The following is a 20379-nucleotide window of genomic DNA, read 5'->3' as shown; positions in this document are numbered from 1 at the left end:
AAAATAGTCGCTAACAAAAGAAAGAATTTATAAAGTCTAGTTTCAAAGGTAGGTCATCTTTCACTGTGCGGTTGCGCTTACATTATTCTCAGCGGCTTTTAGCTGAGAAAACATGGGGTGTGAAAGGGTCGCTAGAAATGGGATACGTTGTACCTCGGAGCGTTACGGTTTACACTAGCCCAGAACAATGACGAACCGCGTCAGAGTAGCCTAATACATATGACACAAATTGAGGCCAACAAAAAAAAAAAATTAAATGAATAAAAGACTAAAAAATATTAACCTAAAAATTGTAAATATTTGGCTGAATAATAATTACCGTGTGATACGAATAGAACTATGTTTTTTTTTTTGGATTTCGAATAACTTTTCAAATTACAATGAATTCGTTTTTGGAATCCAAGATATTTTTGTAATAATAATAAGAAGATATTTTTAACGTCAAAAAAGTTATTTGGCATACGATTTTCATACAGGATATGATTTAATTTTACTTATACCCGTCATTTGAAAGTTTGCAAACACCCAAAAAACCTTATACTTTTTAATATTACAGTTATAGGCACTACATACATTCGAAAAAGGTACTATATCTATTGCCTTGAATCGGCTTATTAATAAAAAGCCTAAAAGTAGGCCTTAACCAATACCAAAGTCCTCGTTTTAAATAGCGGATGGGAAAGAGGGGTCGGCTGTAGAACAGTTACGAGATGAATTATTCTGTAATAGAAAATAGCCCAACTGTAATTCAATTTCATAAAATTATTAGAAATAATTTACTGATTGAAATCTTTAAATGTGCTATTCATAGATATAAAAGATAACATCTAATGCATAGTTTTTATTCTTTTCCAGGTGTCTATTACACAATGGCGGTGGTTGGCCCGGCACTGGGTTACGTGGTGGGCGGTCAGATGCTCAAAATATACACAGATTTTGCAACCGTCGATTCTGAAACGTAAGTACACTATATTTTTCACAATACCTTTTCGGTATATTGACTAATAACGGACACCGTTAATAGTCAATCTTTTGTAGGCAAAGGCAAGACAGCTTCATTATCTTATTGTCATCTGTTTCTTATAATTTCGTGATTAAAATACAATATTGAGTATTGGCAAGCTTAATGCGTTATTAAAGTTTTTCAAATAACTTGTGTAAAAAATATTTCTGACATTTATGTAACAAATTCTATTACGTTTTAATTTTATATCTTATTTTAAATTTTTTAAATAATTTAACCAAACGGCGAAACTAAATCAATTGTCAATGTAAATTCATTATGTTGCGACATTTTACACATACTTATTAATTGAAAATTCTCGTTTTCATTTTAAGTTACCATTTTGACATTGCTTTAAAGGCAGATTTGTTTCTTTAGAGTGCGGCCGATTACTTGTAATTTGATTGATTCCAATAGGTAAGATACTTCTGGGGCCACACGTGGGTAATATGTACGAATACGCGAAATACAGCTTTTAATTATATCTGTGGCTGCGTCTTGTTCGCGTTTTTTAATATTTCAACTCGGCAGCGACACGGCTTCATTCAGCCAACTTGCCCTCTCGCTTTCATCTCATTGTGCGTCGCTCAAGCAACTTTTCAGCCAAATTAATTCCAACGTTTTATACTTTCATGGCTTCCGTAACGAAATATCATTTTCCGCGAAACGAGTTTTTGAACGATCTCTTTGATACGGTTTCACTTTTAAATTAACTACGGACGGCTAAATAAAAATTACGACGTTTGAGATTTTGGCCTTGAATTGACATTTTTAATAATCTTATATTAATTAGAAATATTTTTGAGACAGAAACATTATCGGTTATCTTAGACCAGGGACTGCCAAACTCCCTGTATAACTCTAAACAGTATAAAACAGTCACTTTTCGCGTGAAAACATGGACAACCGTTTGTTTCCTTACTTCTACGCAACTACACGTAAAGTATACTCGAACTAATAAATTAAAACCTCGACGACGTATAAATAAATTAAAACCTTTGACGACCTCCATGGTCGAGTGGTGTGTACACCGGTTTTCATGGGTACGCCACTCCGAGATCCCGGGTTCGATTCCCGGCCAAGTCGATGTACCATTAGTTTTCTATGTTGTCTTGGGTCTGGGTGTTTGTGGTACAATCATTACTTCTGATTTCCATAACACAAGTGCTTTAGCTACTTACATTGGGATCAGAGTAATGTATGTGATGTTGTCTCATATTTATTATATTATTATTATTGTATATGTATTTAAATAGACAGCTTATGTTTCAGATTATTGTAAATATTATATCAAAATATTGTTCTAATATTGAATTTGTGTCGTTAAAATATCGGTTTACCTTTGCTGTTTACATAATGAGATAGAATAGCATAATAAAAACAGCAGTTTAAGAAACCTATAGAAGTGATAAATGCCCATCATTTAGGTATAAATAAGCAAATGCACAGTTGTGTTCAGAAAATAAAAAAAAAAACGACAATTATAACCTTTATCAAAAAACATTAATTAAATAATATTAGTTTAAACATTTTTTAATTAATAAAACTCCCTCAAAAAGATACTATTATAAGAATCATATTAGAAATACTCTTAGGAAACAACTTAAAATAAATACAAGTATCACAAAGCATTTGTATTCAGTGACAATACTTTACATAAAGCGCTGAATATCTTCAACCCAGACCGCTAAGAACTAAAGAACGTTGCTTAAGACGATCCGGCGATAGAAGAATCTTTTGTAGTTTCACTCGATGTAAACGCGTTAGTGGTAGTTCTTGTGAAATACTTTTGCATCAAATAGAATCGGAGTTGAACCGAAATTGTTATGGTATTCGCTTTAAGTATTTTGTTTGTTGAAGCTGAAAATTTACTCCTTATATAAATTAAGACTTCTCACAGCTTTGCCCTTTATAATAAAATAAACTATGATTTATAATTTATTTTAATTTAATATCTGGTTTATAGTTATAAAATGATTTCATATATGTTTATTACAACAGCCTCGCTTTTATAGTTACAATACTCGGCTGAATTTCGAGGGTCCATTTTTAAATCTAGAGTCAGTAAATGTTATTAGGTATTAACTTCATCCTTTTTTCTCGTCTATACACACACGAGAACATCACTAATCGTCAGTATTATAAATAGCAAATAGTACTTAATAGAATTATTTATTTATTTTATTGTTTTTTTCGCGAGACATTAATTTAATTTTTAATATAACTTGATAGATACATATATGTATGCATTTTAGATATCAGGTACTGTACATTATTTTTTTTAATATATTAATATTACACTGTATTTATTTATTATGTTTATATCTGCTCTGTACACCCCTACCTCTTTCTATATCTGTTTTCCTCTACCTTAAGGTTGCCTGGAAGAGATCGCTGTGTTAGCGATAAGGCCGCCTCTTGTACATCTTTCGTCTAACCGTGAAAAATATGTGATTTATTTACTGGTGTACAATAAAGAGTATTTTAATTTGATTTGATTTAATAATACATATTATTATCACACTGAGACTCTTATCTCAACTACCTCTTAATATACCTACTGGGGTATTTTACTGAATGGGTATCCGACGAAAACTGTCGAACTAAAATTACCAGTTACACTATCCAATCAAAGTCATTTAAATGCACAACACGTTCCATAAAAAAATGTTATGAGTCGATAGTGTTATTAGTCCTTGCATATAAGATACTCACACATACAAACATACATCCTGTTACACAAATACAATCGATATCGGACTCAGACAGCAGTTGTAGCTTAAATTTAACGAGAATCGTTTACCATGTAAATTCTACTTGCATAATATTAAAACGGTTCTATTATTCTTATTCATTAGAAGCCCACAGCAGGCCACTTCATTTTGTGAGGAGCCCGTTAATACGTACACGTTTCCCCAACCGAGATTCAGCTGTCGAATTTGCATATGAAAACAATTTAGAAAACGCCAATATTACAATGGATGCGAATTTCCACTGTTTTAGTAATGAATGTTATCTTTAGATCGTATTTATGTATATGTATTAACGAAATGTTTGATGAAAAATTTGTAGATAGATTTGTTGATAAGCTTAAAAGTGGAATTTCGGAATTAATTTTTAAGAATGTCTAACGAAAATAAAGCATTTGATAAAACAAAATTTTATTTCAAAATTAAATATTAAGGAGTCGACTATTTTACACATCGATGAGTTATATTATTTAAATGTCAAAACATACAAATAGGAAATAAAAAAAGTACAGAAGAATGTATCAGTTCGAGGAATCGAAGGACGATTGCGTATTATACATCATGACAGCTAAGCTTTTTAAACACGCCTTAGAACTTTTTATACTTTATAATTTCATAAATATATGTATTTTTCCCATTATAATTAGTTTTTCTTTAGTGTCTAATTCTTTACTGATATATGCTAGTAAAGGGCAAACACTCTAACAATGTAGAATCGTCCAATTAAGTTCCTTGGTTTAACAATAATAGGAATATTATCTTATGTGATGACCATACGACAATAAGAATACATATCTCAACCAGAAAAAAGTTATGAATCTTATTATATTTTTCGACTTAATCACTCATTCAATCAATTTTCATGCTTGGATATTGTAATTCACGTGATTTACCTTTTCTTATTCTAGGTTAGGTATAACCCCCTTAAGTTCGTCTTGGATTGGCGCCTGGTGGGTCGGCTTCATATTCTCAGCGGTGCTCTGTTTGGTTGTTGCCTTACCATTACTTGCCTTCCCATACGAGCTCCCAGGTTTGATTATTATAATTAATGTACAGTCAGAATAAGAAAACCTTCGTCAGTTTTCAAATTAATTCCTTTATCAAGTCTTAATCTCTAAGTACCTTTTGAATCTAAACATCAAATCTTTACAACTCAATATGTCATTTTCAATCGGTAAAGCAGATTATCGCTTATACTGAGCACACAAAAATAGATCTTTAGATGACGAACTTTTCTTACCCCGACTGTACATAACGATAATAAAAATGATGCTGCAAATATTAACTACGCTAAAAATGCATATTGATTATTTTTTTCTGTAGGTGCTGCTGAAATACGAGCGTCGAAAATATCTGAAGCACACGAAGGTGCAGCTACAAAAACAGCAGCTTTCAGCGCTCTACGTGAACTACCGAAAGCGACTGCAGCGCTGTTTAAAAATCCTACATTTATGTTTTTGAATCTCGCTGGAGCGAGCGAAGGGATGCTTATATCAGGTTTCGCGGCGTTCCTACCTAAACTAATTGAAAATCAATTTGCTGTGAATGCATCGCAAGCTGCAATGTTATTGGGTAAGTGAAAATAATACATTATACCACAACAATTATATATTAGTGTAGTTAAAACGGTCTAGTCCTTTGGAATAAAACAATCTTTAATGTACTGGTTATTGGAAACATTAGTTAATTTATGTTTGCAATGCTATAGAACTTGTTTTCGCCAGGTGTCATAACAGTGCCGGCGGGGGGAGGCGGGACTTTTCTCGGAGGCTGGCTGGTAAAGCGTTGGAGATTGACGTGTGCGGGCATCATCAAGTTATGCGTGGTCGCTACATTACTGGCTGTAGTTTTTTCATTTTCATTCGTACTCAGCTGTGATAACTATCCGTTTGCCGGTGTCACCATACCATACAACAGTCCGAGCGTTTCAGGGTAAGAATAATTTCAGTTACACATACTTTATATAAATTGTAGAGAGATCATTCAATAGCAATTTAGAAGCCGCAAAATATCAAAAAATAAACAAACTTATTTTAAATCAAATCATATTTTAACCAGCGCTAAAAAAGCTATATTAAGTATTGATAGAAATTGTAGCCGAATCAGCAAAACCTACACTCTGATAGATTAATGTGGAAAAGGAAACAAAATGTACCTAACGATGTCAAAGGATTTTATTGTCGTACTAACTTATTCGAGACCATTCTAAATAGAAGTAAACTCGTTTGACACACATACGAAAAAAGAACAAAAAACTATATAGCCAATAAACATTAATAAAGACCTATTTATCGATAAGTCACTTTGTAAGACCCAATGCCATTGTTTATTAGACGGCTCATACATTCTCAATACATTCATCGACTTGTACAAGTGTACGATCCGATTTACGGCGAAAAGTACAGCGGTGTAATAAGAAGCGGGTAACGGGTTCGAATGTAAGGCGGTAGTTGACGATGCGCTCCCGCAGCGGCGACCGTCTGGCGGCGGAGTGCAACGCGGGGTGCGCGTGCGGCGCGCGCGCGGCGGCCGTGTGCGGCGCCGACGCGCGCGCCTACGCGTCGCCGTGCCGCGCCGGCTGCGCGCGCGCGCTGGCCCGCGGCGCGCACACGCTGTACCAGCGCTGCGCCTGCGTGGCGCCCGTCGCGCCGCTGCCGCTCTACTACGACGCAGGTACCGAGACTTACCTTTGAGTCTTCTCGAAGAGATTTCGTGCTTCATTCGATGCCGAGTTTCAGGTAGTGGATACGTAAGTCAACGAAGCATACGTAACCTGATATTTTAAGACTACTGTTTAGATTATTTTTAAAACATTCTTTTTTACGTATAGTGTATCTTAATTAAATTAATGTGTATCTTAATATAATTAACTAAAATTCATCATCAGTACCTAGTAAATATTTCATTTCACATGTTATTGTGATGTGATGTTGATTTAATAAATTGAAAGATTCGTTTAAAACCGTGTGACCCTCGTTTCAGAAACGAACACCTCGATACCGTACGAAGCCATAAACAGCACCTGCAGCTCCGAGTGTCCCTATCTCTGGCTCTTCGTATTCCTGTCGTTCTGCCTCATGCTGTTCACGTTCGTCGCGACCATGCCCGCACTCTCCGCCACCTTAAGGTAAACACGCACACGAACCTATTTATAGTCCATTCCAATGACAAAAGGAAACATTCAAAACATACCGTATTTTTCAATATCACAAGTGTTTTGTTGATAATTCCACTATAAGATTAACTACAAACAGTTCTTGATAAATATATCTTCATTTGTAATACAACAATATTTCACTAAACTACATAGATCCACTTTAATTTCACTTCCAAAGTAACGAAAACAGTTTTGTCGACATTCAAGACGCCATTTCTCGATGACGAACATTAAAAATAGAGGCCTCAACTAGGCATGTGCGCTAAACGAATGTAGACGAATGAATTTATACAGATAAAAAATATATTATTTTAGTTTTAAAATTCATTATTTTTTTTTAAACATATTTATTTAATTGGTTGTAATATATAATATGAATTATTTATTAGAAACTTAAAAAGTTACCTAACGATAGATAAAAAAGTTATTTTTATACAGTAAGGTTTTTACATAAAAATAATATTTTTACCAAAAATGTTAAAAGAATTATTTTACTTAAAAATAATGTCTTATCTCGAAATGTAGATCAGTTTTGTGCATAGCAATTTTATAGTTTTGAAAATAATACAATGTTAAGAAAGACATTCGTCTCTCATCTTTCGTATCATGTGCACGGATGCATATTCGGAATTCTCTGAAGTTTTTATTACGACCTGACTTTGTTTAAACGGAAAATTACTTTTAAAATCAAAAAAAATATATCGTTCTTTAGCATTAATTACCCATTCATTCAATTATTTTCACCTCACTAGTCGAACGCAAATGACATATCAATTCAAGGTCAAAGTTGTTTATTTACCTTTTCTCTTCTTCCCATTGGAATAGACTATAAAAGATTATTTCGATCATTACTAATGCCTTTACTATAGTATCAAAAGGTAATATCAATGACGAGTGGATGTATGTGTGCCGGCAGGTGCGTGCGCGAGGAGCAGCGCTCGTTCGCGCTGGGGCTGCAGTGGATCGTGGTGCGGCTGCTGGGCACCATCCCCGCGCCGCTGCTTTTCGGCTTCCTCATCGACCGCGCGTGCCGCCTGTGGGCCGCCGGCGCCTGCGCGCTCTACGACAACGTGCACATGAGCAGGTACCCCCCCCCCCCCCCCAAACCCCGTCACCCAACCGCCTCCCCGCGACGCCGCTCGTCCTCGTGTCATACAGATGTGTCTCCATGAGCAGGTACCCCCCCCCCCCTCCTCTTCACCCGACCGACTCCCCGCGACACCTCTCGTCCTCGTGTCATACAGATATGTCTCCTTCCCAGGTACATGCTAGCACTCGCTCTAGTTGGTAAGTTGTGCTCGCTGCTTTTCTTCTTCTTCGCGTGGTGGTTCTACCGGCCGCCCGGCGGCAAGAGCGAGAACGCCGTCGCGCCCGCCGCCGACGCGCCGCCGCGCGACAAGACCAACGGCAGCCTGCCGACGGTCACCACCATAGCCAACGGTACTCTGGACAGAAGTAACGGTTACTGCAACGCGGCACTCGAGTGTAGTGACCATTTGTGAATGTGTCACGTTTAATTTAGTCCGAGTGCGTTGTGACCCATAGTTTGAAGTGTCGGTGATATTGAATGAGGCGGCGTGGTCTGACCTTGTTGATGGTTTTGGAACTGTGTCACTCTGAGAAACGAGAACACTGCGACTGATCATTCTCCCTACTGCTGCTGCTGAATACTGCGAGACTCAGATTGTTATCCAAAATCGATAATGCAAACACAATTTAATCGAAATTGATTGTTCAATTCACAAAACAAATCGGTAACGGTTGTGATATATTGATTTTTCATCGTTATATTCAAATGCATTCATGATTTTCATAATGACTCTGATCTTGAAATCTTTGGGAATAATTACAAAATCACTATAGGATATATGTAATTTAGTGTGAACGTTTTTTATTGTACTATTTTATGAACACTTGGACATTCCAAAGAGTTATAAGAACCAAAAGTTTAATGATTCCACAACCCAGCATCGAAACTTCACAGTTTTTACAGACTAAATAAATATATGTGTAGGTAGATAATATATCTAAATAGTCTCTGTAATTATTTATAACCAACATTGAAACTGAATTGTTTTCAATTTCACTTAGATTTAGAGTTAGTATTAATTTATTGTTACATAGGTATCTGTGATGTGGTAGTTTTACAATTGTATAATATATATCGTATCTTGTATTTACATATTTATTTCATTTACGACTTATAAACAAAGTTTTCGATTCCCGAACGTATAAAGCAAAGTTCACACAGGTCGGAACATGACTGTTTCAACTTCGGAGGATATAAATATTGTTTTTTTTTTGTTTACAATTTTGTGTTGAGTAAGAACTGTTTATCAACTCAAATTAAACCGCGCGAGTTAGGTTTAATCATAATCGATCAATTCCTTGATTAAAGAATAACTATTACTTGTATAAAAATTGTATATAATTTAATAGTTGATATCGATGTTTGAACTCAAAAGGATAATATAATACATTACTTTGGTAACCTCGTATTCAAGTAACGCTTTAAAATAGAACACGTATGTATATTTGTATATTTATCAATATATTATTTTCTTCATATAAAGCAGCTCCTGTACAGCTCTCTTAATCTGGTGTGGGTATATTGTGAGGGGATATTTTTTTAATTACATCGGTCAAATATATTATACATTCAGCATTGAAGTTCTGTTGACAAACGATTAATTAAGTTAAAAAACTAAATTTCTAAACAACTGAAGGTAAAAATTATTTTACATTTATTAAAAATAAAAAACAACAAACGATTTTTTTTTTTCTTTTTAAATCGAATATTAAACTCGATTTATAAAAAAAATCAATATTAACTTTCCACACCAGGTTGAGGGAGCTCCTAAGAACCTGACATTAAATAAATGTATATGTCAGTAAAACAGCCATTTTGTTTTTGTATACAAGTAAAATTTTAAACACAACAAAAATGTAATTATTTTAATACATCACAAAATTAGACTTCACCTACTTAATAAGTATTTTCATGAGTTTTTCTTTTATAATTCTTTTTTGTCATGCCGTAGTAAAGTTTTAAAACACGATTAATTATTATCATACTTACTAATCAATAATTAAAAAGTGAAAGTAGGGTGAGGTAGGTAAACCACATTATCTACATTTTTAAAAATTAGAATGGACCATAAACCATTATACTAATGTACTAGTAATAGAATTTGTAAAATATATAGTACAATAATAAGCACAATTTTACCAATATTTTTTTCTAATATACTTAAGTACACTGTACCAACATCTAAATTATTTGTTATTTTTTATATAAATAAAGACTGATTGTTCGCTTAGTTTTAACTAGAAATAACGCTTTTGTTATTATTTTTAATAATATAAAGATTTGCACTTTGAGGTTTAATAGGCTTAGGAACTGTAATCATTGCGTATAATCTTTCATTATAATTTAAAAAAAACTACGTCGAGCCATTTTCGATCGGAGTTAATTGACAGTTTAATTGGGTTTTTTAGCAGTTGAATTGAATTGTTACGAATATATAGTAGTAGAGTTTATGGGCAAAATGTATTTATTGTAGTTTATTTATATTGCAAAACTGTTAGGCATAGAATACCGCACAATGTACCTATATCCAAAAAAAGACAGCTAAAGAGACGGATGATCAGGTATATATTTTTTGCGTAAAATGTCTTTCATATCTAACTATTTATAAGATAATTTCAACTTTACATCACCTTTACATGTAAATCGAAGTGGCTCGAGTTATAATGGCGAAAATTTAAATCATTACATATTTACATTTGATAAATTACAATGTATATATTTCGTATTGGTTTAGATTATAATGCTTTGTTCGTATTCTATAACGTATGTGGGAATACAAAATGAGAAAAGATGTTTGTGGTTTTAAGAGATGTAAAAGAGCCGGTCTTTCTTACTCTTAAATTGTACTATCTACATGTTATAAGTAAATATAGTTTATGCGTCTTGTGCAAGGTTTATCTATTTGCGAGAATACTTAAACAAAAAATATATATCAATAAAAAAAATATATGTCACATTGACACCCCGATATGGCTAATGGCACAATTATTACTTCAAAAAAAAATGAAAATCGATTTTCATATGAAAACATTTCATAATTAAGCATAGGAATCAAAGGAACGTTGATAATATTCAAAGTTTAATATTTTGCATCTATTAATCCCATCGTGACATCAATGCGACAAGCCATCTTCTAAATAAAAAAGGTAATTTTAAATTTGGCTTTTAATATCTGTAGGGCCTACAGATTAAGTATAAATATTATGATTTATTTTTAAAGAGTAAATTTTTATTTCATGTAGTTGTGTTTTAGAAATATTTCTTGTGTAAATAATATTAATTTAATTAAAATTTCGATTTATTAAAATTAGATACACTATAGGGATCAGAACAGTTTTAGACTATATCTACTAATATACAAACTATGTCTTATTCTTTAGCTTGAAAATAATTTGTAATTTACATCAATACTCTTTCGTGTAATTATGTACCTACTCAAATATATGCTTGTTACAACGTTTAAATTAAAACATGTTAAAATACAATTTCCAATGTATTGATATTTAATTTGTTTACAAACATTGTAAAGTTTGAAATTCTTTACTCGTATTTTCAGTACAGTGTGTAATATATGTGTACCTGTAGTTATAAATTATTACATTAAGGTCAATTTTGAAATTGTACAATTTTACACGTATTGACTTGATTGGAATTAAAAAAAATTAAATAATAACTTTTGTTTTACGATCCTTATCTTTTAGTGAAGAATATTTACTTACGTTTAGAACTTTTATAAAAATTTTGGACCACATTTGGGCTGCAGCCCTTATTCGTCACATATACCGATTTGCAAAAAAAAAAAATATGGGCTTTTTTATAGGGTTCCATGGCATTCCTAAATAAATTTACATGGGACACCAATAATTGGGATCACTTTTGGGCTGCAGCCCTGATTCGACATATTTACCCTTTTATGTATACTGAAGGGTTAATCACTGTAACTGCTTGCCCAAAGGATATAACATCTTAGTTCTCAAGGCGCCAACCCTAAGAATCATTGGTGATGTCAGAAATGACTGTTTGTTAAGGCACCAATACCTATAGTCAGTGGTGACCACGTACCATCAAGTGGTCTATTCCGCTAACCTGTGTCATAAGAAAATATTGGCAAACTTTGCAGGAGATATCACAGCGCAGGCCTGTGTGAATAGACACGTTTTAGTTCCTTATTTCGTATAGCCAGACGCTTTATGTATCGTCACGGTAGCATGCGAAAGCGATCCCGTGGCGCCCGCTGAAACGACAGAAAGGATACCGCTGGTTTCTTAGTGGGTATTTCGGTGTTTTGTTCCAGCGAGCGAGTCTCACAAACCTCTTCTTCCACTTACACATGTAGGAAACACGTCGCGCCTTCATTTTGCCCCATACTATCTATTAGGTTATAGTAATCCTTAATTTCGATTTTCATATCTGAATGTCGTTCCGTGACGCCAATTTTATTTGGTTCTATTCAAGGTAACAAGGCAGTGTTAATAGATTGGCATCGAATTTGCGCTTTATTTTGATAGGATTTGTACAAAAAAAACAACAATGTATTAAATATCAAGCAATATATTCCAACATTACAAAATAGTTATAACTTAACAAAATGCGTTCAACATTTAATATATAAATGTTCTATGGACTCAACAATCTCACAGACAGTTCAGAAAAACTTGACACCTTGACTCTCATCGAATTCCATCAGTTCACACTTGCCCTTCACTTCAAGTGTTTTCAATGCTTTAACTAAAATATTCATATCCAGTCCATGAAATTCTGAAAAGTAAATATTACAGACCTATTTGTTACAGGCAGTAACTGACCGATTGGTGATCAGTGTAATTTAATGGCTACACTGCATTAGCAATCAGAGTATATTTCTTACAATTGGTGGTGACCATTTACCATCAGGCACACAAGTACAGAATTAGCAGAATATCTCTTAACTCATGCAGCTTTACTTGAAAAACGAGCATGAAATATTTATAAATAAAAATTATTTGAGAAACATCAATGACTCCATAAATCTGAGTTAGTTCATGCTACTGGACTTTCACAGCTCATTCAATTCATATCTATATTCATTTATAAAGTTGTGGCTTTATCTTTTGTTTAAACAAACAACTCTATGCCTAACAATTTTCTTAAGAATGACTGTTATATTTCATATTGCAAAAGGTGAGATAATCAACATATTTACAACTACCAGCCATAGTAGTCATATATATTCACATATATATAAACTGCAAAAGTTATGAATATGAAATAAAAATATAAACCAAACAAATTATCTCTAACCTACTCTAGGTAGAAACTCATATATAATATAACACATACCTTCATCAACAGTATTGTCACCTTCCCGCAACTCGAATAGGGTACACACAGAATTATTTAAGCCATTAGAGCTTGCCCAGTTATATATCATATTACCCCATTCATCTAAAGAATGCCAATACACTTCCCAGACATTTTTACTTTTATCTACTGGCGCAGCTTTGCCTGATTTTGCCATGTCTTCTAGAATAGTCAATAGAGACTCTGAGGACAGTTTTCTATTAATGGAGGCATTGTTAAATAAGGGGCTGTTTTGTGTTTCTCTAATGTCCACTGTTGATTGCTTTGTGACTTTTAAATATTCTGCTATCAATTGCTGCCAAGCTTCTAACTGCTTTGATCTGGTTTCTGAATGTGGTTGAATTCTGGAACAATTTAAAGAAGAAAATATACATATAAATACTATGTTGTTAACAAGGAAAAGTTTTGGTCGAGTTGTTATAATTCAATTTATTTACTGTACAGTTACAAATTACTATTTTATGTAAATAATTAAATCATAATAATTATAATATTTGGTAGAATTTATTTTTAATTCTAAATGTGAATAAACTCAAACAATATTTCATGATCAGTATTTTTATACAAAAATGTCAAAATTGAGCAAAAGTTGTAAAACAAATAACCATTTCATATATGTAGATTTTCGATAGCAAATTGTTTATTCAATCATTACAATAAATAAAAATGTAACAAAAAGTTCAAAGAACATGCTTCATATTGTTTTTATAAGTTACTTTTTGTTTAAAATATACTTACACACTACTTTTTTTCATATAATTCTATAAGCTTTTTTTCAGTAGTTTTTCTTTTGGTCAGTGACTTTATTGATTTTGGTTCCAAATCAGTTACAGATATTTTATATGACAAACTTTTATTGTTAATTGTTATAGATGGGTATAAGTCATGAGTTTGAGGTGACATACATATCATAATAGAGCAATCTTTAGCTACAGCAGATATCATGGCTAAGTAAAGCGGATCCATTGTTTCTAAGAACTTTTTCCGATCATCCATATTTATTAAGTTAATATTTAACTCCCTCATATCATTCAATAATTTGAAAACATATTGAAAATCATCATTTTTTGTTGCTGAATCTAAGTCTATGTTTTCAGACAATTTTTGCAAAGTTAGTAGTTGATTTAGAAAACAGTTAGCAGGGAGTTTGTGTCTATCATTATTACATTTCTCAGTATTATGATTTATGTCAATTTCTTCACTTGATTCTTTAATAACAATATCAGAAATTCCATCGCTCAATAATATTTTTATTATTAAATCCAAAAATACATTCAAGGAATTATAAGGGGCTATATTTCTTAATAACATTTCAAAATTATTCACATTAGATGTTTCATTATAAACAATGTTTCCATCTTTGAATAGCTTTAAGTTATTTTGTGGATTTTTAATCAAGTTCAATATTGCTTTCCTCATTCTTTTTCTTTCTCCGGAAAATAGGTCTAAAGGACAATAGCCACTTATGTTTTCAACTTCATTTTCTTGTAATTTTAAAACTTGCTTTAAACAATAGTAACATTTTGAGTATTTATTAAAATTACTTGCCAAAAAACCTTCTTTTGGCTTAATTTCTAAGCAATAGTTTTCACTGTTGTATGATATTATTGTCAAATTGGGCGCTTTAATCGCAATTTGACTAAAGGTCGATTTTACCCGTCTATGTTTCGGTCGAACATTGAATAGGCTTTCGGAAAGTCTCAATATATCTTCTGAAGACAATTTAATAATTTCTTCTTTGTACTGATAGTAACCAAATAATAAAGGTATCATAACAAGATTTACGAAACTCACAGAATTGCGAATAATTTCCATATCTTTTACCGTCTTCCCATCTTCTTTGATAAGTCTTATGACATAGTCTGTATTTAAAATGCATATAACGACGTGAACATTTCCCTCGTTTAAATATTTCACCGCTTTACCAAATACACTCATTGTGAATTAAAATGATATTTCTTATGATATATTTACAAGAAATTAGTTTACTTACGTAAAGAAAGGCGGAAAGTTATACTGCCAGGGCCACGATATTTCTGCCATTACTTGTAAAAGTTACTAGCTTTATGTTATTATATCTAAAAACAAAATAAGTATTTTGTTCCGTCGAATGAAATCACTGTTTAAGTGTTTTTCATTCCTTTTTATAATTAATGTTACAAATACATACAAATTTCAAGAAAATGATTCACTTGACAAATTAACCAATACATAATTAATGTATGTCATGTCAAAATGTAAACAAACAAAGATATAAAACTATCTTTAAATATCTATCTATATACTTATTTAAAAATTTGATTATTTATTTAAAAAGCGCGTAGACTAATTTGAATAAGTTAAGATAAATTTAACACGAAATATGCATATTTATAAACACTGAAAATAAAACAGATGTATTCTATCTAGATAATTTTATTTTGAGTCTGTACTCTGTCCAACTGATTGCAGAGCAGGGCGATTTGTTTTGACAGCTAAAAAATTTTTGGTACAACTTTAGTTTCTTGCTGCAATAATTCTGAAAACTAGTCAGTTTAGTGTTATTTATGTTTTAAAGACACGAACCATTTTATTATTTTTAAGAATATTTAGTTAGCATACAATGATAACGCTTAATAGAAAGTTAAAAAAAGAACATACGGAGACGACCAACGGGGTTAAAATTGAACCTATAAAAAGAATATCGGTTAGGGACAAGTTATTGGTGAAAGAAGTGCAAGAAATGAACGAGAATCTTCCTGCAACGTGTTCTGTAAATTTTGAGGATCCTAATGTTTTAAACGAATTTATTTTAACTGTAGCCCCTGATGAGGGATATTGGTCTGGAGGCAAATTTAAATTTAGTGTATTTGTTACAGAAGATTATAATATGGCTGTAAGTTTTACAATTTAACACAATTCTTTTTCACTTTGATAAGAATCTAAAATATAATTTTCTTTCATATAATTTTGTATGTATTTTTCAGCCACCAAAAGTAAAATGTTTGACTAGATTGTGGCATCCAAATATTAATTTGGATGGAGAAATATGTTTATCATTACTTCGTCAAACCTCTATAGATGAACATGGCTGGGCACCAACGAGACGGCTCAAGGATGTTGTATGGGGTCTCAATTCATTATTTACTGTAAGTATAATATTAAGTAAATACTTATTATGTTGCTGAATATTTGATTTAGCAGCTAGCCAGCTCAGTAAGATTATGATCTTTGTGGAGATAGGAAAAATTTATGGCAATGTCATTGACATTATAATTTGTTTTTGATATGTCTTATCTAGTGCTATATTTCATTAGCCTCTACTATACTTAAACATATACTGTAATATCTGAGACAAGATACTAGTTAGATGCCATTGACCCTGTATAGTAATTTAAAAAACAGGTCAATAAAAGTCAATGATTAATGTTAAGGGTGAGTGATTGAGTTCTTAGAGACACGAAAGACACTGTATATTACAACCGTAAGTATATATAAATCATTAGTCAAGAGCAAACTCTCAAGAACAATCTTCGATACTCATTAGGGTTTTGCAAAAAATATATTTTTAATGTGAACAAAGCTGTTATTGGTACTACAATTTTGAAATTAAAGTGAAATAGGATTGATTTAAAAATAGAAATCATCTATACCATAACTGTTAGTAATGTACAATTTAGCTGTGCTATACGAAATAACATGAAAGGTGTAGATCTAAGGCTTGTTTATCCTTATACCTTCTCTGATTGCTATACCTTGTATGATTGTTAGCAAGGCTTAAAATTGCATTAAATGTTAAGAGAACTACAATGAACTCTTATCAAATATCTTCAAGTGACTATTTCTTTGTTTTTATTATCAGTAAACCATTTACAACAAATGATTAATGTATTTTTTATATAATGAATCAGATCATATTTACAATTAGTGCAGTCTCTGGCCCATAAGTTTGCAGTTAACCAGTGTTACAGAAGACAGTTTTGTTAATTTTGTTGAAAAAAATGAATGATAGAAGTTAAAAATGTATTGTTTTGAGTCTATGTAGTTACATGTCTAACTGTCAAACTGTCTATGTAGCAATATTATGTGACCTCATAAGTTTAAATTTCTTAATGATTGCTTAATAGATATTTTACACATTTAAACTCTGCTGTGTAAACAATGAATATGAAATGATATATAACATAATTATATAAAAAAAATATTTCCCAAGATGCTTTTGTAATTAATTTAATAATAATTAATTAATTTGTATCCTTATTCCAGGACTTATTAAATTTCGAAGATCCATTAAACATAGAGGCGGCAGAAATGTACAAAGTGAATAAAATCGAGTTTCAATCGAAGGTCGTAGAGTATATTGCAGTGTCGAAAGGCAAGAGATGAGAAATGTTCTTCCCCGTCAATGTTAATAACAATCTTTAGCTATTATAGAGGACTTACTACATCCACAGATTTTAACGTATATTGTTAGGCATAGTGTAATTAATACTCCAAAACAGTGATAACTTTAAACTATGTAAAATTATAAATAATAACTATTGACCTGTACATAATATTTGTTGGTGTTCTTTGTATTTCCATCGAGAACTGACTAGTTAATAAAGTAAATTATAAATCTAAATGTTTGATGTAATGTTTCACTCGTACAAGAGCATAGCAATGATATTATGCAACAGAGATAGATTAAATCTGAAGCAATTCGCTCAATCAATTATAACTGTAGATAGGGAAAACTTCCATTAACATTGCTGTATTGCAAGTTAATTTGTCTATTTCTTTCAATTTGCATCTAAAGCAAATGTGTGTTTAAATCAACGTAATTAATTGTTATAATTATTTATGGTGATGATGATATTATAATTTTTTATAAAGAACTGTAATGGAGTATAATGGTTAATGCTTAGTTACGCTATTGGAATGCTGTTTAGAACCCTGCAAGTGTTTTGGTTTTATTTATATTTTCGACGAATATTAATTTGTCTGGTGGATATTACTAAATTTAATAGTTTAAAACAATTCATGCCCATAAAAACGTTTCAATTAGTAACAGTCTCCACATAATAATAGTAACAATTAAATGTATAACATGAAAATATACAGATTATATGGGCCATAGTCTAAACAATTTAAAACTTTCATCTTATCACTTGCACAGAGCCATGTGTACTCTTATATGCCGTCTATATGTTTTGGCTTGAAAAAACAATGTTTGATAAAGAGTTTGTGTCATGGCGGAAAGTTTTTCCGCAGTTTAAAAAATACTTGTCCTTCTGGCTCAAAGTAACCTTTTTATTTTTGGGGTCTGATGAATGGAAGTATGAAGTCTGGTGGCAACAGAAAGTACTTCTAGTTTAGTTATTTAAATTCTGCAGTTCTAAGGCGTAATTTATTAGTTTTCCGAATTTTTTTCCCCCGATAATTTATTACATAATATGCAGGTTTTTTAAGCCCATTCTAATAGCGCAAAGGTAATTTTGTTTTCTAAAAATGTAACTATTGTCGGTCCGCAAATATTTTATTATTTATTTATCAATAATGTAATTCAAAATCCTACTGACTAAGGAAAGCTTATGTTATTTCTAGAATTTCTTTCAGCCAACATAGAGTGTGAGTAATAACAAAATTGTAAAATATAATATCTAATAACTTATACTATCATAATAATATTTTGGGTCAATGTTGTCGAAATAAATAGTATTTATTAGATCCGCTCAAATTCCAGAGCATTTACGATGTTCCTGTTTTAGTGTATAAAAGGCGAAAGGGTGGCACAAGTGAGTCAACTGGTGGCCCTTTGCCTGTACATACTATAATTTTATGAATCTGAATAATTTTTAATTGTTTCCTCTTATAAATTCTTCGGAAATTATATTTCATTTTATTTATTTAAATATTGTATTAAAGCAAACAAATGAATTGATATCAAATATTTTGTATATTTTAAATTATTTTTTATTTTCAAAACAATTCGATAATTTTATTAAATCATAATGTACAGGATGTATGTATAATATAAAATGTATTTGAATTATATTCATATAAAGCATCAATTTGTATGATTGTTAATATAATGAGAAAACAAAGCAATAAACAGATCTATATTATGGTAATTAAACAGCTGAAGTAAAGTTCTTTGATATCAATAATGTAGTTTTAATTTCTGCATATAAATTTGTCCTAACCGATTCAAGAGCTTTTGGGCTGAATATCAATTTCATAGTAACTTTTGAGCATATTTTGATGGCATTATAAGGACTTATTTTATATTTCTGTCAAAATTTGCATGAAATGTCAGTTTATTGTTTGTCAAAAAAGATACCACCCGTTCGAAAATTACTACCTTGGAGATAGGTCTAGGTATAACGGGTTTCCCATTAATTCGAAAAACTATGAATATTAATCTAAATATAAAGATAAAAATTGGAAAGGGGTCAGGCTCAGAGAAAATAAAAAAATGCAGTGAATTTGCAGTCTTTTCTATCATTTATCTAGTCAAGTGTAAAGATCTGTTTCAAATGTTTGTTCTATGTACTCATTTTCTATATTATAAGTAGGTCTTGAGTAAATTACATTAGTTTTTTTTTAATCCTTTAAATTTAAACAAAATACTAATTACCTCGTTAATAGCGTGCTACGGCTGAAAACTATGAGGGTCAGGTTTTAAATAGCGGTTTGCATAAATTAAAGTTTGTAGAGCTTTGTAAACCTGTCTGAATTCATTTAAATACAAAGAAAGGAGGAAAGGTCGGTGGCCCAACAACAATGTAAGGAATTGTTAATATTTCTTACAGCAGCAATATCTATGCAGTGCTGTTACCATGAAGTAGCTCTTTTGTACTTTAAAAATCTGTTAAGAAATATTGATTAGTAAGAAATAAGAATCAAGTGCAAAGAATATCTAAATAGGTAAATAAATATGAGACAACATAATATATAATACTCTGATCCCAATGTAAGCGGCTTAAGCACTTGTGTTATGGAAAATCAGAAATAACGACGGTACCACAAACACCCGGACCCAAGATAACATAGAAAACTAATCGTAAGCTATATAGTA

General features: G+C 31.8%; 4 protein-coding genes across 6 annotated transcripts in view; 2 read left to right on the top strand and 2 right to left on the bottom strand.

Annotated features, from left to right (window-relative positions):
- The window catches only part of LOC124543731 (solute carrier organic anion transporter family member 4A1), an 88367-nt gene extending 78927 nt beyond the window's left edge, over nucleotides 1-9440 (top strand). For 2 of the 3 annotated variants that reach the window (XM_047122010.1, XM_047122018.1), the window contains 8 exons: nucleotides 856-958; nucleotides 4662-4783; nucleotides 5077-5325; nucleotides 5478-5685; nucleotides 6224-6426; nucleotides 6736-6880; nucleotides 7827-7994; nucleotides 8172-9440. In XM_047122010.1, the coding sequence (XP_046977966.1) occupies nucleotides 856-958; nucleotides 4662-4783; nucleotides 5077-5325; nucleotides 5478-5685; nucleotides 6224-6426; nucleotides 6736-6880; nucleotides 7827-7994; nucleotides 8172-8412 (1439 nt within the window). In that variant the 3' untranslated portion in view covers nucleotides 8413-9440. The remainder of the gene's footprint in view (nucleotides 1-855; nucleotides 959-4661; nucleotides 4784-5076; nucleotides 5326-5477; nucleotides 5686-6223; nucleotides 6427-6735; nucleotides 6881-7826; nucleotides 7995-8171) is intronic. The other variant, XM_047122028.1, reaches the window with a different exon arrangement.
- A 3093-nt stretch (nucleotides 9441-12533) lies between these two features.
- On the bottom strand, nucleotides 12534-15564 carry LOC124530275 (vacuolar protein-sorting-associated protein 25). Its single transcript, XM_047104353.1, has 3 exons — nucleotides 15334-15564; nucleotides 13320-13684; nucleotides 12534-12758 (listed from the first exon to the last, which is right to left on the bottom strand). Exons 1-3 carry the CDS (start codon nucleotides 15381-15383, stop codon nucleotides 12646-12648), a joined length of 528 nt encoding a protein of 175 aa, XP_046960309.1. The 5' UTR covers nucleotides 15384-15564; the 3' UTR covers nucleotides 12534-12645.
- On the bottom strand, nucleotides 14024-15327 carry LOC124530260 (inositol-pentakisphosphate 2-kinase). The gene has a single exon (XM_047104329.1). The coding sequence runs from the start codon at nucleotides 15276-15278 to the stop codon at nucleotides 14082-14084; it is 1197 nt and encodes a 398-aa protein (XP_046960285.1). The 5' UTR covers nucleotides 15279-15327; the 3' UTR covers nucleotides 14024-14081.
- A 223-nt stretch (nucleotides 15565-15787) lies between the features above and the next one.
- LOC124530266 (NEDD8-conjugating enzyme UBE2F-like) lies at nucleotides 15788-18662 on the top strand. The gene is made up of 3 exons (XM_047104341.1): nucleotides 15788-16215; nucleotides 16307-16468; nucleotides 17586-18662. Exons 1-3 carry the CDS (start codon nucleotides 15943-15945, stop codon nucleotides 17703-17705), a joined length of 555 nt encoding a protein of 184 aa, XP_046960297.1. The 5' UTR covers nucleotides 15788-15942; the 3' UTR covers nucleotides 17706-18662.
- Nucleotides 18663-20379: the final 1717 nt, after the last annotated feature.

Source organism: Vanessa cardui, chromosome 1, assembly GCF_905220365.1.
Source record: "Vanessa cardui chromosome 1, ilVanCard2.1, whole genome shotgun sequence".
NCBI lineage: Eukaryota > Metazoa > Arthropoda > Insecta > Lepidoptera > Nymphalidae > Vanessa > Vanessa cardui.
Note: the sequence above shows the minus strand (reverse complement) of the source record. Positions and strands in the feature narration are given on the sequence as shown.